The 24,821-nt window shown below is 48.4% G+C and overlaps 1 protein-coding gene across 1 annotated transcript in view; it reads right to left on the reverse strand.

Annotated features, from left to right (window-relative positions):
• Positions 1-24,129, reverse strand: part of LOC307027707 (uncharacterized protein) — a gene marked incomplete at both ends in the record, with an annotated part of 83,633 nt that extends 59,504 nt beyond the window's left edge. The window contains 2 exons of the mRNA XM_079695998.1: positions 19,601-19,699; positions 24,038-24,129. Of these exons, the coding sequence (XP_079552124.1) occupies positions 19,601-19,699; positions 24,038-24,129 (191 nt within the window). The remainder of the gene's footprint in view (positions 1-19,600; positions 19,700-24,037) is intronic.
• Positions 24,130-24,821: the final 692 nt, after the last annotated feature.

The raw sequence follows: 24,821 nt of genomic DNA on the forward strand, positions 1-24,821 counted from the left end.
TTGTCGTAGGTGAAGCAGTAGTTGTAGGTGGCACTGTTGTTGTTGCAACAGTAGTAGGTGCTGTTGTCGTAGGTGCAGCAGTAGTTGTAGGTGCTGCTGTTGTTGTTGCAACAGTAGTAAGTGCTGCTGTCGTAGGTGAAGCAGTAGTTGTAGGTGCTGCTGTTGTTGTTGCAGCAGTAGTTGTAGGTGCTGCTGTTGTTGTTGCAACAGTAGTAGGAGCTGCAGTTGTAGGTGAAGCAGTAGTTGTAGGTGGCACTGTTGTTGTTGCAACAGTAGTAGGTGCTGTTGTCGTAGGTGCAGCAGTAGTTGTAGGTGCTGCTGTTGTTGTTGCAACAGTAGTAAGTGCTGCTGTCATAGGTGAAGCAGTAGTTGTAGGTGCTGCTGTTGTTGTTATAACAGTAGTAGGTGCTGTTGTCGTAGGTGCAGCAGTAGATGTAGGTGCTGCTGTTGTTGTTGCAACAGTAGTAGGTGCTGCTGCCGTAGGTGAAGCAGTAGTTGTAGGTGCTGCTGTTGTTGTTGCAACAGTAGTAGGGGCTGCAGTTGTTGTTGCAAAAGTAGTAGGTGCTGCTGTCGTAGGTGAAGCAGTAGTTGTAGGTGCTGCTGTTGTTGTTGCAACAGTAGTAGGTGCTGTTGTCGTAGGTGCAGCAGTAGTTGTAGGTGCTGCTGTTGTTGTTGCAACAGTAGTAGGTGCTGCTGTCGTAGATGCAGCAGTAGTTGTAGGTGCTGCTGTTGTTGTTGCAACAGTAGTAGGTGCTGCTGTTGTAGAGGCAGCAGTGGTTGTAGGTGGCAACGTTGTTGTAGCAGCAGTAGTTGTAGGTGCTGTTGTTGTAGTTGCAACAGTAGTAGGTGCTGCTGTTGTTGTTACAACAGTAGTAGGTGCTGCTGTCGTAGGTGTAGCAGTAGTTGTAGGTGCTGCTGTTGTTGTTGCAACAGTAGTAGGTGCTGCTGTTATGGTTGCAACAGTAGTAGGTGCTGCTGTTGTTGTTACAACAGTAGTAGGTGCTGCTGTCGTAGGTGAAGCAGTAGTTGTAGGTGCTGCAGTTGTTATTACAACAGAAGTAGGTGCTTCTGTCGTAGGTGCAGCAGTAGTTGTAGGTGCTGCTGTTGTTGTTTCAACAGTAGTAGGTGCTGCTGTTGTTGTTGCAACAGTAGTATGTGCTGCTGTCGTAGGTGCAGCAGTAGTTGTAGGTGCTGCTGCTGTTGTTGAAACAGTAGTAGGTGCTGCTGTTGTTGTTGCAACAGTAGTAGGTGCTGCTGTTGTTGTTACAACAGTAGTAGGTGCTGCTGTCGTAGGTGAAGCAGTAGTTGTAGGTGCTGCAGTTGTTGTTAAAACAGTAGTAGGTGCTGCTGTCGTAGGTGCAGCAGTAGTTGTAGGTGCTGCTGTTGTTGTTGCAACAGTAGTAGGTGCTGCTGTCGTAGGTGCAGCAGTAGTTGTAGGTGCTGCAGTTGTTGTTACAACAGTAGTAGGTGCTGCTGTCGTAGGTTCAGCAGTAGTTGTAGGTGGCACTGTTGTTGTTGCAACAGTAGTAGGGGCTGCAGTTGTAGGTGAAGCAGTAGTTGTAGGTGGCACTGTTGTTGTTGCAACATTAGTAGGTGCTGCTGTTGTTGTTGCAACAGTAGTAGGTGCTGCTGTCGTAGGTTCAGCAGTAGTTGTAGGTGGCACTGTTGTTGTTGCAACAGTAGTAGGGGCTGCAGTTGTAGGTGAAGCAGTAGTTGTAGGTGGCACTGTTGTTGTTGCAACAGTAGTAGGTGCTGTTGTCGTAGGTGCAGCAGTAGTTGTAGGTGCTGCTGTTGTTGTTGCAACAGTAGTAGGTGCTGTCGTAGGTGAAGCAGTAGTTGTAGGTGCTGCTGTTGTTGTTGCAACAGTAGTAGGTGCTGTTGTCGTAGGTGCAGCAGTAGTTGTAGGTGCTGCTGTTGTTGTTGCAACAGTAGTAGGTGCTGTTGTCGTAGGTGCAACAGTAGTTGTAGGTGCTGCTGTTGTTGTTGCAACAGTAGTAGGTGCTGCTGTCGTAGGTGCAGCAGTAGTTGTAGGTGCTGCTGTTGTTGTTGCAACAGTAGTAGGTGCTGCTGTTGTAGAGGCAGCAGTGGTTGTAGGTGGCACCGTTGTCGGAGCAGCAGTAGTTTTAGGTGCTGCTGTTGTAGTTGCAACAGTAGTAGGTGCTGCTGTCGTAGGTGCAGCAGTAGTTGTAGGTGCTGCTGTTGTTGTTGCAACAGTAGTAGGTGCTGCTGTTGTTGTTGCAACAGTAGTAGGTGCTGCTGTCGTAGGTGCAGCAGTAGTTGTAGGTGGCACTGTTGTTGTTGCAACAGTAGTAGGGGCTGTTGTCGTAGATGCATCAGTAGTTGTAGGTGCTGCTGTTGTTGTTGCAAGAGTAGAAGGAGCTGCAGTTGTAGGTGAAGCAGTAGTTGTAGGTGCTGCAGTTGTTGTTAAAACAGTAGTAGGTGCTGCTGTTGTTGTTGCAACAGTAGTAGGGGCTGCAGTTGTAGGTGCTGCTGTTGTTGTTGCAACAGTAGTAGGTGCTGCTGTCGTAGGTGAAGCAGTAGTTGTAGGGGCTGCTGTTGTTGTTGCAACAGTAGTAGGTGCTGTTGTCGTAGGTGCAGCAGTAGTTGTAGGTGCTGCTGTTGTTGTTGCAACAGTAGTAGGTGCTGTTGTCGTAGGTGCAGCAGTAGTTGTAGGTGCTGCTGTTTTTGTTGTTGCAACAGTAGTAGGTGCTGCTGTCGTAGGTGAAGCAGTAGTTGTAGGTGCTGCTGTTGTTGTTGCAACAGTAGTAGGGGCTGCAGTTATTGTTGCAACAGTAGTAGGTACTGCTGTCGTAGGTGAAGAAGTAGTTGTAGGTGCTGCTGTTGTTGTTGCAACAGTAGTAGGTGCTGTTGTCGTAGGTGCAGCAGTAGTTGTAGGTGCTGCTGTTGTTGTTGCAACAGTAGTAGGTGCTGTTGTCGTAGGTGCAGCAGTAGTTGTAGGTGCTGCTGTTGTTGTTGCAACAGTAGTAGGTGCTGCTGTCGTAGGTGAAGCAGTAGTTGTAGGTGCTGCTTTTGTTGTTGCAACAGTAGTAGGGGCTGCAGTTGTTGTTGCAACAGTAGTAGGTACTGCTGTCGTAGGTGAAGCAGTAGTTGTAGGTGCTGCTGTTGTTGTTGCAACAGTAGTAGGTGCTGTTGTCGTAGGTGCAGCAGTAGTTGTAGGTGCTGCTGTCGTTGTTGCAACAGTAGTAGGTGCTGTTGTCGTAGGTGCAGCAGTAGTTGTAGGACCTGCTGTTGTTGTTGCAACAGTAGTAGGTGCTGCTGTCGTAGGTGCAGCAGTAGTTGTAGGTGGCACTGTTGTTGTTGCAACAGTAGTAGGGGCTGCAGTTGTAGGTGAAGCAGTAGTTGTAGGTGCTGCAGTTGTTGTTACAACAGTAGTAGGTGCTACTGTTGTTGTTGCAACAGTAGTAGGGGCTGCAGTTGTAGGTGAAGCAGTAGTTGTAGGTGCTGCTGTTGTTGTTGCAACAGTAGTAGGGGCTGCAGTTGTAGGTGAAGCAGTAGTTGTAGGTGCTGCAGTTGTTGTTACAACAGTAGTAGGTACTGTTGTTGTTGTTGCAACAGTAGTAGGGGCTGCAGTTGTAGGTGAAGCAGTAGTTGTAGGTGCTGCTGTTGTTGTTGCAACAGTAGTAGGGGCTGCAGTTGTAGGTGAAGCAGTAGTTGTAGGTGCTGCAGTTGTTGTTACAACAGTAGTAGGTCCTGCTGTTGTTGTTGCAACAGTAGTAGGGGCTGCAGTTGTTGTTGCAACAGTAGTAGGTGCTGCTGTCGTAGGTGAAGCAGTAGTTGTAGGTGCTGCTGTTGTTGTTGCAACAGTAGTAGGTGCTGTTGTCGTAGGTGCAGCAGTAGTTGTAGGTGCTGCTGTTGTTGTTGCAACAGTAGTAGGTGCTGTTGTCGTAGGTGCAGCAGTAGTTGTAGGTGCTGCTGTTGTTGTTGCAACAGTAGTAGGTGCTGCTGTTGTAGAGGCAGCAGTGGTTGTAGGTGGCAACGTTGTCGGAGCAGCAGTAGTTGTAGGTGCTGTTGTTGTAGTTGCAACAGTAGTAGGTGCTGCTGTTGTTGTTACAACAGTAGTAGGTGCTGCTGTCGTAGGTGTAGCAGTAGTTGTAGGTGCTGCTGTTGTTGTTGCAACAGTAGTAGGTGCTGCTGTTATGGTTGCAACAGTAGTAGGTAATGCTGTTGTTACAACAGTAGTAGGTGCTGCTGTCGTAGGTGAAGCAGTAGTTGTAGGTGCTAAAGTTGTTGTTACAACAGTAGTAGGTGCTGCTGTCGTAGGTGCAGCAGTAGTTGTAGGTGCTGCTGTTGTTGTTTCAACAGTAGTAGGTGCTGCTGTTGTTGTTGCAACAGTAGTATGTGCTGCTGTCGTAGGTGCAGCAGTAGTTGTAGGTGCTGCTGCTGTTGTTGCAACAGTAGTAGGTGCTGCTGTTGTTGTTGCAACAGTAGTAGGTGCTGCTGTTGTTGTTACAACAGTAGTAGGTGCTGCTGTCGTAGGTGAAGCAGTAGTTGTAGGTGCTGCAGTTGTTGTTGCAACAGTAGTGGGTGCTGCTGTCGTAGAGGCAGCAGTGGTTGTAGGTGGCACCGTTGTCGGAGCAGCAGTAGTTGTAGGTGCTGCTGTTGTTGTTGCAACAGTAGTAGGTGCTGCTGTTGTTGTTACAACAGAAGTAGGTGCTGCTGTCGTAGGTGCAGCAGTAGTTGTAGGTGCTGCTGTTGTTGTTGCAACAGTAGTAGGTGCTGCTGTTATGGTTGCAACAGTAGTAGGTGCTGCTGTTGTTGTTACAACAGTAGTAGGTGATGCTGTCGTAGGTGAAGCAGTAGTTGTAGGTGCTGCAGTTGTTGTTACAACAGTAGTAGGTGCTGCTGTCGTAGGTGCAGCAGTAGTTGTAGGTGCTGCTGTTGTTGTTGTTGCAACAGTAGTAGCTGCTGCTGCTGTTGTTGTTGCAACAGTAGTAGGTGCTGCTGTCGTAGGTGAAGCAGTAGTTGTAGGTGCTGCAGTTGTTGTTAAAACAGTAGTAGGTGCTGCTGTCGTAGGTGCAGCAGTAGTTGTAGGTGCTGCTGTTGTTGTTGCAACAGTAGTAGGTGCTGCTGTCGTAGGTGCAGCAGTAGTTGTAGGTGGCACTGTTGTTGTTGCAACAGTAGTAGGTGCTGTTGTCGTAGGTGCAGCAGTAGTTGTAGGTGCTGCTGTTGTTGTTGCAAGAGTAGTAGGAGCTGCAGTTGTAGGTGAAGCAGTAGTTGTAGGTGGCACTGTTGTTGTTGCAACAGTAGTAGGTGCTGTTGTCGTAGGTGCAGCAGTAGTTGTAGGTGCTGCTGTTGTTGTTGCAACAGTAGTAGGTGCTGCTGTTGTAGGGGAAGCAGTAGTTGTAGGTGCTGCTGTTGTTGTTGCAACAGTAGTAGGTGCTGTTGTCGTAGGTGCAGCAGTAGTTGTAGGTGCTGCTGTTGTTGTTGCAACAGTAGTAGGTGCTGTTGTCGTAGGTGCAGCAGTAGTTGTAGGTGCTGCTGTTGTTGTTGTTGCAACAGTAGTAGGTGCTGCTGTCGTAGGTGAAGCAGTAGTTGTAGGTGCTGCTGTTGTTGTTGCAACAGTAGTAGGGGCTGCAGTTATTGTTGCAACAGTAGTAGGTACTGCTGTCGTAGGTGAAGCATTAGTTGTAGGTGCTGCTGTTGTTGTTGCAACAGTAGTAGGTGCTGTTGTCGTAGGTGCAGCAGTAGTTGTAGGACCTGCTGTTGTTGTTGCAACAGTAGTAGGTGCTGCTGTCGTAGGTGCAGCAGTTGTTGTAGGTGGAACTGTTGTTGTTGCAACAGTAGTAGGGGCTGCAGTTGTAGGTGAAGCAGTAGTTGTAGGTGCTGCAGTTGTTGTTACAACAGTAGTAGGTGCTACTGTTGTTGTTGCAACAGTAGTAGGGGCTGCTGTCGTAGGTGAAGCAGTAGTTGTTACAACAGTAGTAGGTGCTGCTGTCGTAGGTGCAGCAGTAGTTGTAGGTGCTGCTGTTGTTGTTGCAACAGTAGTAGCTGCTGCTGTTGTTGTTGCAACAATAGTAGGTGCTGTTGTCGTAGGTGCAGCAGTAGTTGTAGGTGCTGCTGTTGTTGTTGCAAGAGTAGTAGGAGCTGCAGTTGTAGGTGAAGCAGTAGTTGTAGGTGGCACTGTTGTTGTTGCAACAGTAGTAGGTGCTGTTGTCGTAGGTGCAGCAGTAGTTGTAGGTGCTGCTGTTGTTGTTGCAACAGTAGTAGGTGCTGCTGTTGTAGGTGAAGCAGTAGTTGTAGGTGCTGCTGTTGTTGTTGCAACAGTAGTAGGTGCTGTTGTCGTAGGTGCAGCAGTAGTTGTAGGTGCTGCTGTTTTTGTTGCAACAGTAGTAGGTGCTGTTGTCGTAGGTGCAGCAGTAGTTGTAGGTGCTGCTGTTGTTGTTGCAACAGTGGTAGGTGCTGCTGTCGTAGTTGAAGCAGTAGTTGTAGGTGCTGCTGTTGTTGTTGCAACAGTAGTAGGGGCTGCAGTTGTTGTTGCAACAGTAGTAGGTACTGCTGTCGTAGGTGAAGCAGTAGTTGTAGGTGCTGCTGTTGTTGTTGCAACAGTAGTAGGTGCTGTTGTCGTAGGTGCAGCAGTAGTTGTAGGTGCTGCTGTTGTTGTTGCAACAGTAGTAGGTGCTGCTGTCGTAGGTGAAGCAGTAGTTGTAGGTGCTGCTGTTGTTGTTGCAACAGTAGTAGGGGCTGCAGTTGTTGTTGCAACAGTAGTAGGTACTGCTGTCGTAGGTGAAGCAGTAGTTGTAGGTGCTGCTGTTGTTGTTGCAACAGTAGTAGGTGCTGTTGTCGTAGGTGCAGCAGTAGTTGTAGGTGCTGCTGTTGTTGTTGCAACAGTAGTAGGGGCTGAAGTTGTAGGTGAAGCAGTAGTTGTAGGACCTGCTGTTGTTGTTGCAACAGTCGTAGGGGCTGCAGTTGTAGGTGAAGCAGTAGTTGTAGGTGCTGCAGTTGTTGTTACAACAGTAGTAGGTCCTGCTGTTGTTGTTGCAACAGTAGTAGGGGCTGCAGTTGTAGGTGAAGCAGTAGTTGTAGGTGCTGCTGTTGTTGTTGCAACAGTAGTAGGTGCTGCAGTCGTAGGTGCAGCAGTAGTTGTAGGTGCTGCTGTTGTTGTTGCAACAGTAGTAGGTGCTGCTGTCGTAGGTGCAGCAGTAGTTGTAGGTGCTGCTGTTGTTGTTGCAACAGTAGTAGGTGCTGTTGTCGTAGGTGCAGCAGTAGTTGTAGGTGCTGCTGTTGTTGTTGTAACAGTAGTAGGTGCTGCTGTCGTAGGTGCAGCAGTAGTTGTAGGTGCTGCTGTTGTTGTTGCAACAGTAGTAGGTGCTGCTGTCGTAGAGGCAGCAGTGGTTTTAGGTGGCACCGTTGTCGGAGCAGCAGTAGTTGTAGGTGCTGCTGTTGTTGTTGCAACAGTAGTAGGTGCTGCTGTTGTTGTTACAACAGTAGTAGGTACTGCTGTCGTAGGTGCAGCAGTAGTTGTAGGTGATGCTGTTGTTGTTGCAACAGTAGTAGGTGCTGCTGTTATGGTTGCAACAGTAGTAGGTGCTGCTGTTGTTGTTACAACAGTAGTAGGTGATGCTGTCGTAGGTGAAGCAGTAGTTGTAGGTGCTGCAGTTGTTGTTACAACAGTAGTAGGTGCTGCTGTCATAGGTGCAGCAGTAGTTGTAGGTGCTGCTGTTGTTGTTGCAACAGTAGTAGGTGCTGCTGTTGTTGTTGCAACAGTAGTAGGTGCTGCTGTCGTAGGTGAAGCAGTAGTTGTAGGTGCTGCAGTTGTTGTTAAAACAGTAGTAGGTGCTGCTGTCGTAGGTGCAGCAGTAGTTGTAGGTGCTGCTGTTGTTGTTGTAACAGTAGTAGGTGCTGCTGTTGTTGTTGCAACAGCAGTAGGTGCTGCTGTCGTAGGTGTAGCAGTAGTTGTAGGTGGCACTGTTGTTGTTGCAACAGTAGTAGGTGCTGTTGTCGTAGGTGAAGCAGTAGTTGTAGGTGGCACTGTTGTTGTTGCAACAGTAGTAGGTGCTGTTGTCGTAGGTGCAGCAGTAGTTGTAGGTGCTGCTGTTGTTGTTGCAACAGTAGTAGGTGCTAGTGTTGTTGTTGCAACAGTAGTAGGGGCTGCAGTTGTAGTTGAAGCAGTAGTTGTAGGTGCTGCTGTTGTTGTTGCAACAGTAGTAGGGGCTGCAGTTGTAGGTGAAGCAGTAGTTGTAGGTGCTGCAGTTGTTGTTGCAAGAGTAGTAGGAGCTGCAGTTGTAGGTGAAGCAGTAGTTGTAGGTGGCACTGTTGTTGTTGCAACAGTAGTAGGTGCTGTTGTCGTAGGTGCAGCAGTAGTTGTAGGTGATGCTGTTGTTGTTGCAACAGTAGTAGGTGCTGCTGTTATGGTTGCAACAGTAGTAGGTGCTGCTGTTGTTGTTACAACAGTAGTAGGTGATGCTGTCGTAGGTGAAGCAGTAGTTGTAGGTGCTGCAGTTGTTGTTACAACAGTAGTAGGTGCTGCTGTCATAGGTGCAGCAGTAGTTGTAGGTGCTGCTGTTGTTGTTGCAACAGTAGTAGGTGCTGCTGTTGTTGTTGCAACAGTAGTAGGTGCTGCTGTCGTAGGTGAAGCAGTAGTTGTAGGTGCTGCAGTAGTTGTAGGTGCTGCTGTTGTTGTTGCAACAGTAGTAGGTGCTGTTGTCGTAGGTGCAGCAGTAGTTGTAGGTGCTGCTGTTGTTGTTGCAACAGTAGTAAGTGCTGCTGTCGTAGGTGAAGCAGTAGTTGTAGGTGCTGCTGTTGTTGTTGCAGCAGTAGTTGTAGGTGCTGCTGTTGTTGTTGCAACAGTAGTAGGTGCTGTTGTCGTAGGTGCAGCAGTAGTTGTAGGTGCTGCTGTTGTTGTTGCAACAGTAGTAAGTGCTGCTGTCGTAGGTGCAGCAGTAGTTGTAGGTGGCACTGTTGTTGTTGCAACAGTAGTAGGGGCTGCAGTTGTAGGTGAAGCAGTAGTTGTAGGTGCTGCAGTTGTTGTTACAACAGTAGTAGGTGCTAGTGTTGTTGTTGCAACAGTAGTAGGGGCTGCAGTTGTAGTTGAAGCAGTAGTTGTAGGTGCTGCTGTTGTTGTTGCAACAGTAGTAGGGGCTGCAGTTGTAGGTGAAGCAGTAGTTGTAGGTGCTGCAGTTGTTGTTACAACAGTAGTAGGTACTGTTGTTGTTGCAACAGTAGTAGGGGCTGCAGTTGTAGGTGAAGCAGTAGTTGTAGGTGCTGCTGTTGTTGTTGCAACAGTAGTAGGGGCTGCAGTTGTAGGTGAAGCAGTAGTTGTAGGTGCTGCAGTTGTTGTTACAACAGTAGTAGGTCCTGCTGTTGTTGTTGCAACAGTAGTAGGGGCTGCAGTTGTTGTTGCAACAGTAGTAGGTGCTGCTGTCGTAGGTGAAGCAGTAGTTGTAGGTGCTGCTGTTGTTGTTGCAACAGTAGTAGGTGCTGTTGTCGTAGGTGCAGCAGTAGTTGTAGGTGCTGCTGTTGTTGTTGCAACAGTAGTAGGTGCTGCTGTTGTAGAGGCAGCAGTGGTTGTAGGTGGCAACGTTGTCGGAGCAGCAGTAGTTGTAGGTGCTGTTGTTGTAGTTGCAACAGTAGTAGGTGCTGCTGTTGTTGTTACAACAGTAGTAGGTGCTGCTGTCGTAGGTGTAGCAGTAGTTGTAGGTGCTGCTGTTGTTGTTGCAACAGTAGTAGGTGCTGCTGTTATGGTTGCAACAGTAGTAGGTAATGCTGTTGTTACAACAGTAGTAGGTGCTGCTGTCGTAGGTGAAGCAGTAGTTGTAGGTGCTAAAGTTGTTGTTACAACAGTAGTAGGTGCTGCTGTCGTAGGTGCAGCAGTAGTTGTAGGTGCTGCTGTTGTTGTTTCAACAGTAGTAGGTGCTGCTGTTGTTGTTGCAACAGTAGTATGTGCTGCTGTCGTAGGTGCAGCAGTAGTTGTAGGTGCTGCTGCTGTTGTTGCAACAGTAGTAGGTGCTGCTGTTGTTGTTGCAACAGTAGTAGGTGCTGCTGTTGTTGTTACAACAGTAGTAGGTGCTGCTGTCGTAGGTGAAGCAGTAGTTGTAGGTGCTGCAGTTGTTGTTGCAACAGTAGTGGGTGCTGCTGTCGTAGAGGCAGCAGTGGTTGTAGGTGGCACCGTTGTCGGAGCAGCAGTAGTTGTAGGTGCTGCTGTTGTTGTTGCAACAGTAGTAGGTGCTGCTGTTGTTGTTACAACAGAAGTAGGTGCTGCTGTCGTAGGTGCAGCAGTAGTTGTAGGTGCTGCTGTTGTTGTTGCAACAGTAGTAGGTGCTGCTGTTATGGTTGCAACAGTAGTAGGTGCTGCTGTTGTTGTTACAACAGTAGTAGGTGATGCTGTCGTAGGTGAAGCAGTAGTTGTAGGTGCTGCAGTTGTTGTTACAACAGTAGTAGGTGCTGCTGTCGTAGGTGCAGCAGTAGTTGTAGGTGCTGCTGTTGTTGTTGTTGCAACAGTAGTAGATGCTGCTGCTGTTGTTGTTGCAACAGTAGTAGGTGCTGCTGTCGTAGGTGAAGCAGTAGTTGTAGGTGCTGCAGTTGTTGTTAAAACAGTAGTAGGTGCTGCTGTCGTAGGTGCAGCAGTAGTTGTAGGTGCTGCTGTTGTTGTTGCAACAGTAGTAGGTGCTGCTGTCGTAGGTGCAGCAGTAGTTGTAGGTGGCACTGTTGTTGTTGCAACAGTAGTAGGTGCTGTTGTCGTAGGTGCAGCAGTAGTTGTAGGTGCTGCTGTTGTTGTTGCACGAGTAGTAGGAGCTGCAGTTGTAGGTGAAGCAGTAGTTGTAGGTGGCACTGTTGTTGTTGCAACAGTAGTAGGTGCTGTTGTCGTAGGTGCAGCAGTAGTTGTAGGTGCTGCTGTTGTTGTTGCAACAGTAGTAGGTGCTGCTGTTGTAGGTGAAGCAGTAGTTGTAGGTGCTGCTGTTGTTGTTGCAACAGTAGTAGGTGCTGTTGTCGTAGGTGCAGCAGTAGTTGTAGGTGCTGCTGTTGTTGTTGCAACAGTAGTAGGTGCTGTTGTCGTAGGTGCAGCAGTAGTTGTAGGTGCTGCTGTTGTTGTTGTTGCAACAGTAGTAGGTGCTGCTGTCGTAGGTGAAGCAGTAGTTGTAGGTGCTGCTGTTGTTTTTGCAACAGTAGTAGGGGCTGCAGTTATTGTTGCAACAGTAGTAGGTACTGCTGTCGTAGGTGAAGCATTAGTTGTAGGTGCTGCTGTTGTTGTTGCAACAGTAGTAGGTGCTGTTGTCGTAGGTGCAGCAGTAGTTGTAGGTGCTGTTGTTGTTGATGCAACAGTAGTAGGTGCTGTTGTCGTAGGTGCAGCAGTAGTTATAGGACCTGCTGTTGTTGTTGCAACAGTAGTAGGTGCTGCTGTCGTAGGTGCAGCAGTTGTTGTAGGTGGAACTGTTGTTGTTGCAACAGTAGTAGGGGCTGCAGTTGTAGGTGAAGCAGTAGTTGTAGGTGCTGCAGTTGTTGTTACAACAGTAGTAGGTGCTACTGTTGTTGTTGCAACAGTAGTAGGGGCTGCTGTCGTAGGTGAAGCAGTAGTTGTTACAACAGTAGTAGGTGCTGCTGTCGTAGGTGCAGCAGTAGTTGTAGGTGCTGCTGTAGTTGTTGCAACAGTAGTAGCTGCTGCTGTTGTTGTTGTTGCAACAGTAGTAGGTGCTGTTGTCGTAGGTGCAGCAGTAGTTGTAGGTGCTGCTGTTGTTGTTGCAAGAGTAGTAGGAGCTGCAGTTGTAGGTGAAGCAGTAGTTGTAGGTGGCACTGTTGTTGTTGCAACAGTAGTAGGTGCTGTTGTCGTAGGTGCAGCAGTAGTTGTAGGTGCTGCTGTTGTTGTTGCAACAGTAGTAGGTGCTGCTGTTGTAGGTGAAGCAGTAGTTGTAGGTGCTGCTGTTGTTGTTGCAACAGTAGTAGGTGCTGTTGTCGTAGGTGCAGCAGTAGTTGTAGGTGCTGCTGTTGTTGTTGCAACAGTAGTAGGTGCTGTTGTCGTAGGTGCAGCAGTAGTTGTAGGTGCTGCTGTTGTTGTTGCAACAGTGGTAGGTGCTGCTGTCGTAGGTGAAGCAGTAGTTGTAGGTGCTGCTGTTGTTGTTGCAACAGTAGTAGGGGCTGCAGTTGTTGTTGCAACAGTAGTAGGTACTGCTGTCGTAGGTGAAGCAGTAGTTGTAGGTGCTGCTGTTGTTGTTGCAACAGTAGTAGGTGCTGTTGTCGTAGGTGCAGCAGTAGTTGTAGGTGCTGCTGTTGTTGTTGCAACAGTAGTAGGTGCTGCTGTCGTAGGTGAAGCAGTAGTTGTAGGTGCTGCTGTTGTTGTTGCAACAGTAGTAGGGGCTGCAGTTGTTGTTGCAACAGTAGTAGGTACTGCTGTCGTAGGTGAAGCAGTAGTTGTAGGTGCTGCTGTTGTTGTCGCAACAGTAGTAGGTGCTGTTGTCGTAGGTGCAGCAGTAGTTGTAGGTGCTGCTGTTGTTGTTGCAACAGTAGTAGGGGCTGAAGTTGTAGGTGAAGCAGTAGTTGTAGGACCTGCTGTTGTTGTTGCAACAGTCGTAGGGGCTGCAGTTGTAGGTGAAGCAGTAGTTGTAGGTGCTGCAGTTGTTGTTACAACAGTAGTAGGTCCTGCTGTTGTTGTTGCAACAGTAGTGGGGGCTGCAGTTGTAGGTGAAGCAGTAGTTGTAGGTGCTGCTGTTGTTGTTGCAACAGTAGTAGGTGCTGCAGTCGTAGGTGCAGCAGTAGTTGTAGGTGCTGCTGTTGTTGTTGCAACAGTAGTAGGTGCTGCTGTCGTAGGTGCAGCAGTAGTTGTAGGTGCTGCTGTTGTTGTTGCAACAGTAGTAGGTGCTGTTGTCGTAGGTGCAGCAGTAGTTGTAGGTGCTGCTGTTGTTGTTGCAACAGTAGTAGGTGCTGCTGTCGTAGAGGCAGCAGTGGTTTTAGGTGGCACCGTTGTCGGAGCAGCAGTAGTTGTAGGTGCTGCTGTTGTTGTTGCAACAGTAGTAGGTGCTGCTGTTGTTGTTACAACAGTAGTAGGTACTGCTGTCGTAGGTGCAGCAGTAGTTGTAGGTGATGCTGTTGTTGTTGCAACAGTAGTAGGTGCTGCTGTTATGGTTGCAACAGTAGTAGGTGCTGCTGTTGTTGTTACAACAGTAGTAGGTGATGCTGTCGTAGGTGAAGCAGTAGTTGTAGGTGCTGCAGTTGTTGTTACAACAGTAGTAGGTGCTGCTGTCGTAGGTGCAGCAGTAGTTGTAGGTGCTGCTGTTGTTGTTGCAACAGTGGTAGGTGCTGCTGTTGTTGTTGCAACAGTAGTAGGTGCTGCTGTCGTAGGTGAAGCAGTAGTTGTAGGTGCTGCAGTTGTTGTTAAAACAGTAGTAGGTGCTGCTGTCGTAGGTGCAGCAGTAGTTGTAGGTGCTGTTGTTGTTGTTGCAACAGCAGTAGGTGCTGCTGTCGTAGGTGTAGCAGTAGTTGTAGGTGGCACTGTTGTTGTTGCAACAGTAGTAGGTGCTGTTGTCGTAGGTGAAGCAGTAGTTGTAGGTGGCACTGTTGTTGTTGCAACAGTAGTAGGTGCTGTTGTCGTAGGTGCAGCAGTAGTTGTAGGTGCTGCTGTTGTTGTTGCAACAGTAGTAAGTGCTGCTGTCGTAGGTGAAGCAGTAGTTGTAGGTGCTGCTGTTGTTGTTGCAGCAGTAGTTGTAGGTGCTGCTGTTGTTGTTGCAACAGTAGTAAGTGCTGCTGTCGTAGGTGCAGCAGTAGTTGTAGGTGCTGCTGTTGTTGTTGCAACAGTAGTAGGTGCTGCTGTTATGGTTGCAACAGTAGTAGGTGCTGCTGTTGTTGTTACAACAGTAGTAGGTGATGCTGTCGTAGGTGAAGCAGTAGTTGTAGGTGCTGCAGTTGTTGTTACAACAGTAGTAGGTGCTGCTGTCGTAGGTGCAGCAGTAGTTGTAGGTGCTGCTGTTGTTGTTGCAACAGTAGTAGGTGCTGCTGTTGTTGTTGCAACAGTAGTAGGTGCTGCTGTTGTAGGTGAAGCAGTAGTTGTAGGTGCTGCAGTTGTTGTTAAAACAGTAGTAGGTGCTGCTGTCGTAGGTGCAGCAGTAGTTGTAGGTGCTGCTGTTGTTGTTGCAACAGTAGTAGGTGCTGCTGTTGTTGTTGCAACAGTAGTAGGTGCTGCTGTCGTAGGTGCAGCAGTAGTTGTAGGTGGCACTGTTGTTGTTGCAACAGTAGTAGGTGCTGTTGTCGTAGGTGAAGCAGTAGTTGTAGGTGGCACTGTTGTTGTTGCAACAGTAGTAGGTGCTGTTGTCCTAGGTGCAGCAGTAGTTGTAGGTGCTGCTGTTGTTGTTGCAACAGTAGTAAGTGCTGCTGTCGTAGGTGAAGCAGTAGTTGTAGGTGCTGCTGTTGTTGTTGCAGCAGTAGTTGTAGGTGCTGCTGTTGTTGTTGCAACAGTAGTAGGAGCTATAGTTGTAGGTGAAGCAGTAGTTGTAGGTGGCACTGTTGTTGTTGCAACAGTAGTAGGTGCTGTTGTCGTAGTTGCAGCAGTAGTTGTAGGTGCTGCTGTTGTTGTTGCAACAGTAGTAAGTGCTGCTGTCGTAGGTGAAGCAGTAGTTGTAGGTGCTGCTGTTGTTGTTGCAACAGTAGTAGGTGCTGTTGTTGTAGGTGCAGCAGTAGTTGTAGGTGCTGCTGTTGTTGTGGCAACAGTAGTAGGTGCTGTTGTCGTAGGTGCAGCAGTAGTTGTAGGACCTGCTGTTGTTGTTGCAACAGAAGTAGGTGCTGCTGTCGTAGGTGCAGCAGTAGTTGTAGGTGCTGCAGTTGTTGTTACAACAGTAGTAGGTGCTACTGTTGTTGTTGCAACAGTCGTAGGGGCTGCAGTTGTAGGTGAAGCAGTAGTTGTAGGTGCTGCAGTTGTTGTTACAACAGTAGTAGGTCCTGCTGTTGTTGTTGCAACAGTAGTAGGGGCTGCAGTTGTAGGTGAAGCAGTAGTTGTAGGTGCTGCTGTTGTTGTTGCAACAGTAGTAGGTGCTGCAGTCGTAGGTGAAGCAGTAGTTGTAGGTGCTGATGTTGTTGTTGCAACAGTAGTAGGTGCTGCAGTTGTAGGTGAAGCAGTAGTTGTAGGTGGCACTGTTGTTGTTGCAACAGTAGTAGGTGCTGTTGTCGTAGGTGCAGCAGTAGTTGTAGGTGCTGCTGTTGTTGTTGCAACAGTAGTAGGTGCTGCTGTCGTAGGTGCAGCAGTAGTTGTAGGTGCTGCTGTTGTTGTTGCAACAGTAGTAGGTGCTGTTGTCGTAGGTGCAGCAGTAGTTGTAGGTGCTGATGTTGTTGTTGCAACAGTAGTAGGTGCTGCTGTCGTAGGTGCAGCAGTAGTTGTAGGTGCTGCTGTTGTTGTTGCAACAGTAGTAGGTGCTGCTGTCATAGAGGCAGCAGTGGTTGTAGGTGGCACCGTTGTCGGAGCAGCAGTAGTTGTAGGTGCTGCTGTTGTTGTTGCAACAGTAGTAGGTGCTGCTGTTGTTGTTACAACAGTAGTAGGTACTGCTGTCGTAGGTGCAGCAGTAGTTGTAGGTGCCGCTGTTGTTGTTGCAACAGTAGTAGGTGCTGCTGTTATGGTTGCAACAGTAGTAGGTGCTGCTGTTGTTGTTACAACAGTAGTAGGTGATGCTGTCATAGTTGAAGCAGTAGTTGTAGGTGCTGCAGTTGTTGTTACAACAGTAGTAGGTGCTGCTGTCGTAGGTGCAGCAGTAGTTGTAGGTGCTGCTGTTGTTGTTGCAACAGTAGTAGGTGCTGCTGTTGTTGTTGCAACAGTAGTAGGTGCTGCTGTCGTAGGTGAAGCAGTAGTTGTAGGTGCTGCAGTTGTTGTTAAAACATTAGTAGGTGCTGCTGTCGTAGGTGCAGCAGTAGTTGTAGGTGCTGCTGTTGTTGTTGCAACAGTAGTAGGTGCTGCTGTTGTTGTTGCAACAGTAGTAGGTGCTGCTGTCATAGGTGCAGCAGTAGTTGTAGGTGGCACTGTTGTTGTAGCAACAGTAGTAGGTGCTGTTGTCGTAGGTGAAGCAGTAGTTGTAGGTGGCACTGTTGTTGTTGCAACAGTAGTAGGTGCTGTTGTCGTAGGTGCAGCAGTAGTTGTAGGTGCTGCTGTTGTTGTTGCAACAGTAGTAAGTGCTGCTGTCGTAGGTGAAGCAGTAGTTGTAGGTGCTGCTGTTGTTGTTGCAGCAGTAGTTGTAGGTGCTGCTGTTGTTGTTGCAACAGTAGTAGGAGCTATAGTTGTAGGTGAAGCAGTAGTTGTAGGTGGCACTGTTGTTGTTGCAACAGTAGTAGGTGCTGTTGTCGTAGGTGCAGCAGTAGTTGTAGGTGCTGCTGTTGTTGTTGCAACAGTAGTAAGTGCTGCTGTCGTAGGTGAAGCAGTAGTTGTAGGTGCTGCTGTTGTTGTTGCAACAGTAGTAGGTGCTGTTGTCGTAGGTGCAGCAGTAGTTGTAGGTGCTGCTGTTGTTGTTGCAACAGTAGTAGGTGCTGCTGTCGTAGGTGAAGCAGTAGTTGTAGGTGCTGCTGTTGTTGTTGCAACAGTAGTAGGGGCTGCAGTTGTTGTTGCAACAGTAGTAGGTGCTGCTGTCGTAGGTGAAGCAGTAGTTGTAGGTGGCACTGTTGTTGTTGCAACAGTAGTAGGTGCTGTTGTCGTAGGTGAAGCAGTAGTTGTAGGTGCTGCAGTTGTTGTTACAACAGTAGTAGGTGCTGCTGTCGTAGGTGCAGCAGTAGTTGTAGGTGCTGCTGTTGTTGTTGCAACAGTAGTAGGTGATGCTGTCGTAGGTGAAGCAGTAGTTGCAGGTGCTGCAGTTGTTGTTACAACAGTAGTAGGTGCTGCTGTCGTAGGTGCAGCAGTAGTTGTAGGTGCTGCTGTTGTTGTTGCAACAGTAGTAGGTGCTGCTGTTGTTGTTGCAACAGTAGTAGGTGCTGCTGTCGTAGGTGAAGCAGTAGTTGTAGGTGCTGCAGTTGTTGTTAAAACAGTAGTAGGTGCTGCTGTCGTAGGTGCAGCAGTAGTTGTAGGTGCTGCTGTTGTTGTTGCAACAGTAGTAGGTGCTGCTGTTGTTGTTGCAACAGTAGTAGGTGCTGCTGTCGTAGGTGCAGCAGTAGTTGTAGGTGGCACTGTTGTTGTTGCAACAGTAGTAGGTGCTGTTGTCGTAGGTGCAGCAGTAGTTGTAGGTGCTGCTGTTGTTGTTGCAACAGTAGTAAGTGCTGCTGTCGTAGGTGAAGCAGTAGTTGTAGGTGCTGCTGTTGTTGTTGCAGCAGTAGTTGTAGGTGGCACTGTTGTTGTTGCAACAGTAGTAGGTGCTGTTGTCGTAGGTGCAGCAGTAGTTGTAGGTGCTGCTGTTGTTGCAACAGTAGTAAGTGCTGCTGTCGTAGGTGAAGCAGTAGTTGCAGGTGCTGCTGTTGTTGTTGCAACAGTAGTAGGTGCTGTTGTTGTAGGTGCAGCAGTAGTTGTAGGTGCTGCTGTTGTTGTGGCAACAGTAGTAGGTGCTGTTGTCGTAGGTGCAGCAGTAGTTGTAGGACCTGCTGTTGTTGTTGCAACAGTAGTAGGTGCTGCTGTCGTAGGTGCAGCAGTAGTTGTAGGTGCTGCAGTTGTTGTTACAACAGTAGTAGGTGCTACTGTTGTTGTTGCAACAGTAGTAGGGGCTGCAGTTGTAGGTGAAGCAGTAGTTGTAGGTGCTGCTGTTGTTGTTGCAACAGTCGTAGGGGCTGCAGTTGTAGGTGAAGCAGTAGTTGTAGGTGCTGCAGTTGTTGTTACAACAGTAGTAGGTCCTGCTGTTGTTGTTGCAACAGTAGTAGGGGCTGCAGTTGTAGGTGAAGCAGTAGTTGTAGGTGCTGCTGTTGTTGTTGCAACAGTAGTAGGAGCTATAGTTGTAGGTGAAGCAGTAGTTGTAGGTGGCACTGTTGTTGTTGCAACAGTAGTAGGTGCTGTTGTCGTAGGTGAAGCAGTAGTTGTAGGTGGCACTGTTGTTGTTGCAACAGTAGTAGGTGCTGCTGTCGTAGGTGCAGCAGTAGTTGTAGGTGCTGCTGTTGTTGTTGCAACAGTAGTAGGTGCTGCTGTTGTTGTTACAACAGTAGTAGGTACTGCTGTCGTAGGTGCAGCAGTAGTTGTAGGTGCTGCTGTTGTTGTTGCAACAGTAGTAGGTGCTGCTGTTATGGTTGCAACAGTAGTAGGTGCTGCTGTTGTTGTTACAACAGTAGTAGGTGATGCTGTCGTAGGTGAAGCAGTAGTTGTAGGTGCTGCAGTTGTTGTTACAACAGTAGTAGGTGCTGCTGTCGTAGGTGCAGCAGTAGTTGTAGGTGCTGCTGTTGTTGTTGCAACAGTAGTAGGTGCTGCTGTTGTTGTTGCAACAGTAGTAGGTGCTGCTGTCGTAGGTGAAGCAGTAGTTGTAGGTGCTGCAGTTGTTGTTAAAACAGTAGTAGGTGCTGCTGTCGTAGGTGCAGCAGTAGTTGTAGGTGCTGCTGTTGTTGTTGCAACAGTAGTAGGTGCTGCTGTTGTTGTTGCAACAGTAGTAGGTGCTGCTGTCGTAGGTGCAGCAGTAGTTGTAGGTGGCACTGTTGTTGTTGCAACAGTAGTAGGTGCTGTTGTCGTAGGTGAAGCAGTAGTTGTAGGTGGCACTGTTGTTGTTGCAACAGTAGTAGGTGCTGTTGTCGTAGGTGCAGCAGTAGTTGTAGGTGCTGCTGTTGTTGTTGCAACAGTAGTAAGTGCTGCTGTCGTAGGTGAAGCAGTAGTTGTAGATGCTGCTGTTGTTGTTGCAGCAGTAGTTGTAGGTGCTGCTGTTGTTGTTGCAACAGTAGTAGGAGCTGCAGTTGTAGGTGAAGCAGTAGTTGTAGGTGGCACTGTTGTTGTTGCAACAGTAGTAGGTGCTGTTGTCGTAGGTGCAGCAGTAGTTGTAGGTGCTGCTGTTGTTGTTGCAACAGTAGTAAGTGCTGCTGTCGTAGGTGAAGCAGTAGTTGTAGGTGCTGCTGTTGTTGTTGCAACAGTAGTAGGTGCTGTTGTCGTAGGTGCAGCAGTAGTTGTAGGTGCTGCTGTTGTTGTTGCAACAGTAGTAGGTGCTGCTGTCGTAGGTGAAGCAGTAGTTGAAGGTGCTGCTGTTGTTGTTGCAACAGTAGTAGGGGCTGCAGTTGTTGTTGCAACAGTAGTAGGTGATGCTGTCGTAGGTGAAGCAGTAGTTGTAGGTGCTGCTGTTGTTGTTGCAAAGGTAGTAGGTGCTGTTGTCGTAAGTGCAGCAGTAGTTGTAGGTGCTGCTGTTGTTGTTGCAACAGTAGTAGGTGCTGTTGTCGTAGGTGCAGCAGTAGTTGTAGGTGCTGCTGTTGTTGTTGTTGCAACAGTAGTAGGTGCTGCTGTCGTAGGTGCAGCAGTAGTTGTAGGTGCTGCTGTTGTTGTTGCAACAGTAGTAGGTGCTGCTGTTGTAGAGGCAGCAGTGGTTGTAGGTGGCAACGTTGTCGGAGCAGCAGTAGTTGTAGGTGCTGCTGTTGTAGTTGCAACAGTAGTAGGTGCTGCTGTTGTTGTTACAACAGTAGTAGGTGCTGCTGTCGTAGGTGTAGCAGTAGTTGTAGGTGCTGCTGTTGTTGTTGCAACAGAAGTAGGTGCTGCTGTTATGGTTGCAACAGTAGTAGGTGCTGCTGTTGTTGTTACAACAGTAGTAGGTGATGCTGTCGTAGGTGAAGCAGTAGTTGTAGGTGCTGCAGTTGTTGTTACAACAGTAGTAGGTGCTGCTGTCGTAGGTGCAGCAGTAGTTGTAGGTGCTGCTGTTGTTGTTGCAACAGTAGTAGGTGCTGCTGTCGTAGGTGCAGCAGTAGTTGTAGGTGCTGCTGTTGTTGTTGCAACAGTAGTAGGTGCTGCTGTTGTTGTTGCAACAGTAGTAGGTGCTGCTGTCGTAGGTGAAGCAGTAGTTGTAGGTGCTGCAGTTGTTGTTAAAACAGTAGTAGGTGCTGCTGTCGTAGGTGCAGCAGTAGTTGTAGGTGCTGCTGTTGTTGTTGCAACAGTAGTAGGTGCTGCTGTTGTTGTTGTAACAGTAGTAGGTGCTGCTGTCGTAGGTGCAGCAGTAGTTGTAGGTGGCACTGTTGTTGTTGCAACAGTAGTAGGTGCTGTTGTCGTAGGTGAAGCAGTAGTTGTAGGTGGCACTGTTGTTGTTGCAACAGTAGTAGGTGCTGTTGTCGTAGGTGCAGCAGTAGTTGTAGGTGCTGCTGTTGTTGTTGCAACAGTAGTAAGTGCTGCTGTCGTAGGTGAAGCAGTAGTTGTAGGTGCTGCTGTTGTTGTTGCAACAGTAGTAGGGGCTGCAGTTGTTGTTGCAACAATAGTAGGTGCTGCTGTGGTAGTTGAAGCAGTAGTTGTAGGTGCTGCTGTTGTTGTTGCAACAGTAGTAGGTGCTGTTGTCGTAGGTGCAGCAGTAGTTGTAGGTGGCACTGTTGTTGTTGCAACAGTAGTAGGTGCTGTTGTCGTAGGTGCAGCAGTAGTTGTAGGTGCTGCTGTTGTTGTTGCAACAGTAGTAGGTGCTGTTGTCGTAGGTGCAGCAGTAGTTGTAGGTGCTGCTGTTGTTGTTGCAACAGTAGTAAGTGCTGCTGTCGTAGGTGAAGCAGTAGTTGTAGGTGCTGCTGTTGTTGTTGCAGCAGTAGTTGTAGGTGCTGCTGTTGTTGTTGCAACAGTAGTAGGAGCTGCAGTTGTAGGTGAAGCAGTAGTTGTAGGTGGCACTGTTGTTGTTGCAACAGTAGTAGGTGCTGTTGTCGTAGGTGCAGCAGTAGTTGTAGGTGCTGCTGTTGTTGTTGCAACATTAGTAAGTGCTGCTGTCGTAGGTGAAGCAGTAGTTGTAGGTGCTGCTGTTGTTGTTGCAACAGTAGTAGGTGCTGTTGTCGTAGGTGCAGCAGTAGTTGTAGGTGCTGCTGTTGTTGTTGCAACAGTAGTAGGTGCTGCTGTCGTAGGTGAAGCAGTAGTTGTAGGTGCTGCTGTTGTTGTTGCAACAGTAGTAGGGGCTGCAGTTGTTGTTGCAACAGTAGTAGGTGCTGCTGTCGTAGGTGAAGCAGTAGTTGTAGGTGCTGCTGTTGTTGTTGCAAAGGTAGTAGGTGCTGTTGTCGTAAGTGCAGCAGTAGTTGTAGGTGCTGCTGTTGTTGTTGCAACAGTAGTAGGTGCTGTTGTCGTAGGTGCAGCAGTAGTTGTAGGTGCTGCTGTTGTTGTTGCAACAGTAGTAGGTGCTGCTGTCGTAGGTGCAGCAGTAGTTGTAGGTGCTGCTGTTGTTGTTGCAACAGTAGTAGGTGCTGCTGTTGTAGAGGCAGCAGTGGTTGTAGGTGGCAACGTTGTCGGAGCAGCAGTAGTTGTAGGTGCTGCTGTTGTAGTTGCAACAGTAGTAGGTGCTGCTGTTGTTGTTACAACAGTAGTAGGTGCTGCTGTCGTAGGTGTAGCAGTAGTTGTAGGTGCTGCTGTTGTTGTTGCAACAGTAGTAGGTGCTGCTGTTATGGTTGCAACAGTAGTAGGTGCTGCTGTTGTTGTTACAACAGTAGTAGGTGATGCTGTCGTAGGTGAAGCAGTAGTTGTAGGTGCTGCAGTTGTTGTTACAACAGTAGTAGGTGCTGCTGTCGTAGGTGCAGCAGTAGTTGTAGGTGCTGCTGTTGTTGTTGCAACAGTAGTAGGTGCTGCTGTTGTTGTTGCAACAGTGGTAGGTGCTGCTGTCGTAGGTGAAGCAGTAGTTGTAGGTGCTGCAGTTGTTGTTAAAACAGTAGTAGGTGCTGCTGTCGTAGGTGCAGCAGTAGTTGTAGGTGCTGCTGTTGTTGTTGCAACAGTAGTAGGTGCTGCTGATGTTGTTGCAACAGTAGTAGGTGCTGCTGTCGTAGGTGCAGCAGTAGTTGTAGGTGGCACTGTTGTTGTTGCAACAGTAGTAGGTGCTGTTGTCGTAGGTGCAGCAGTAGTTGTAGGTGCTGCTGTTGTTGTTGCAACAGTAGTAAGTGCTGCTGTCGTAGGTGAAGCAGTAGTTGTAGGTGCTGCTGTTGTTGTTGCAGCAGTAGTTGTAGGTGCTGCTGTTGTTGTTGCAACAGTAGTAGGAGCTGCAGTTGTAGGTGAAGCAATAGTTGTAGGTGGCAATGTTGTTGTTGCAACAGTAGTAGGTGCTGTTGTCGTAGATGCAGCAGTAGTTGTAGGTGCTGCTGTTGTTGTTGCAACAGTAGTAAGTGCTGCTGTCGTAGGTGAAGCAGTAGTTGTAGGTGCTGCTGTTGTTGTTGCAACAGTAGTAGGTGCTGTTGTCGTAGGTGCAGCAGTAGTTGTAGGTGCTGCTGTTGTTGTTGCCACAGTAGTAGGTGCTGCTGTCGTAGGTGAAGCAGTAGTTGTAGGTGCTGCTGTTGTTGTTGCAACAGTAGTAGGGGCTGCAGTTGTTGTTGCAACAGTAGTAGGTGCTGCTGTTGTTGTTGCAACAGTAGTAGGTGCTGCTGTCGTAGGTGCAGCAGTAGTTGTAGGTGCTGCTGTTGTTGTTGCAACAGTAGTAGGAGCTATAGTTGTAGGTGAAGCAGTAGTTGTAGGTGCTGCTGTTGTTGTTGCAACAGTAGTAGGTGCTGTTGTCGTAGGTGCAGCAGTAGTTGTAGGTGCTGCTGTTGTTGTTGCAACAGTAGTAAGTGCTGCTGTCGTAGGTGAAGCAGTAGTTGTAGGTGCTGCTGTTGTTGTTGCAACAGTAGTAGGTGCTGTTGTCGTAGGTGCAGCAGTAGTTGTAGGTGCTGCTGTTGTTGTTGCAACAGTAGTAGGTGCTGCTGTCGTAGGTGAAGCAGTAGTTGTAGGTGCTGCTGTTGTTGTTGCAACAGTAGTAGGGGCTGCAGTTGTTGTTGCAACAGTAGTAGGTGCTGCTGTCGTAGGTGAAGCAGTAGTTGTAGGTGCTGCTGTTGTTGTTGCAACAGTAGTAGGTGCTGTTGTCGTAAGTGCAGCAGTAGTTGTAGGTGCTGCTGTTGTTGTTGCAACAGTAGTAGGTGCTGCTGTTGTTGTTACAACAGTAGTAGGTACTGCTGTCGTAGGTGCAGCAGTAGTTGTAGGTGCTGCTGTTGTTGTTGCAACAGTAGTAGGTGCTGCTGTTATGGTTGCAACAGTAGTAGGTGCTGCTGTTGTTGTTACAACAGTAGTAGGTGATGCTGTCGTAGGTGAAGCAGTAGTTGTAGGTGCTGCAGTTGTTGTTACAACAGTAGTAGGTGCTGCTGTCGTAGGTGCAGCAGTAGTTGTAGGTGCTGCTGTTGTTGTTGCAACAGTAGTAAGTGCTGCTGTCGTAGGTGAAGCAGTAGTTGTAGATGCTGCTGTTGTTGTTGCAACAGTAGTAGGTGCTGCTGTCGTAGGTGCAGCAGTAGTTGTAGGTGCTGCTGTTGTTGTTGCAACAGTAGTAGGTGCTGCTGTCGTAGAGGCAGCAGTGGTTGTAGGTGGCACCGTTGTCGGAGCAGCAGTAGTTGTAGGTGCTGCTGTTGTTGTTGCAACAGTAGTAGGTGCTGCTGTTGTTGTTACAACAGTAGTAGGTACTGCTGTCGTAGGTGCAGCAGTAGTTGTAGGTGCTGCTGTTGTTGTTGCAACAGTAGTAGGTGCTGCTGTTATGGTTGCAACAGTAGTAGGTGATGCTGTCGTAGTTGAAGCAGTAGTTGTAGGTGCTGCAGTTGTTGTTACAACAGTAGTAGGTGCTGCTGTCGTAGGTGCAGCAGTAGTAGGTGCTGCTGTCGTAGGTGCAGCAGTAGTTGTAGGTGCTGCTGTTGTTGTTGCAACAGTAGTAGGTGCTGCTGTTGTTGTTGCAACAGTAGTAGGTGCTGCTGTCGTAGGTGAAGCAGTAGTTGTAGGTGCTGCAGTTGTTGTTAAAACAGTAGTAGGTGCTGCTGTCGTAGGTGCAGCAGTAGTTGTAGGTGCTGCTGTTGTTGTTGCAACAGTAGTAGGTGCTGCTGTTGTTGTTGCAACAGTAGTAGGTGCTGTTGTCGTAGGTGAAGCAGTAGTTGTAGGTGGCACTGTTGTTGTTGCAACAGTAGTAGGTGCTGTTGTCGTAGGTGCAGCAGTAGTTGTAGGTGCTGCTGTTGTTGTTGCAACAGTAGTAGGTGCTGTTGTCGTAGGTGCAGCAGTAGTTGTAGGTGCTGCTGTTGTTGTTGCAACAGTAGTAAGTGCTGCTGTCGTAGGTGAAGCAGTAGTTGTAGATGCTGCTGTTGTTGTTGCAACAGTAGTAGGTGCTGCTGTCGTAGGTGCAGCAGTAGTTGTAGGTGCTGCTGTTGTTGTTTCAACAGTAGTAGGTGCTGCTGTCGTAGAGGCAGCAGTGGTTGTAGGTGGCACCGTTGTCGGAGCAGCAGTAGTTGTAGGTGCTGCTGTTGTTGTTGCAACAGTAGTAGGTGCTGCTGTTGTTGTTACAACAGTAGTAGGTACTGCTGTCGTAGGTGCAGCAGTAGTTGTAGGTGCTGCTGTTGTTGTTGCAACAGTAGTAGGTGCTGCTGTTATGGTTGCAACAGTAGTAGGTGCTGCTGTTGTTGTTACAACAGTAGTAGGTGATGCTGTCGTAGTTGAAGCAGTAGTTGTAGGTGCTGCAGTTGTTGTTACAACAGTAGTAGGTGCTGCTGTCGTAGGTGCAGCAGTAGTTGTAGGTGCTGCTGTTGTTGTTGCAACAGTAGTAGGTGCTGCTGTTGTTGTTGCAACAGTAGTAGGTGCTGCTGTCGTAGGTGAAGCAGTAGTTGTAGGTGCTGCAGTTGTTGTTAAAACAGTAGTAGGTGCTGCTGTCGTAGGTGCAGCAGTAGTTGTAGGTGCTGCTGTTGTTGTTGCAACAGTAGTAGGTGCTGCTGTTGTTGTTGCAACAGTAGTAGGTGCTGCTGTCGTAGGTGCAGCAGTAGTTGTAGGTGGCACTGTTGTTGTTGCAACAGTAGTAGGTGCTGTTGTC

The sequence above is a fragment of the Notothenia rossii genome, assembly GCF_949606895.1.
Source record: "Notothenia rossii genome assembly, contig: scaffold_152, whole genome shotgun sequence".
NCBI lineage: Eukaryota > Metazoa > Chordata > Actinopteri > Perciformes > Nototheniidae > Notothenia > Notothenia rossii.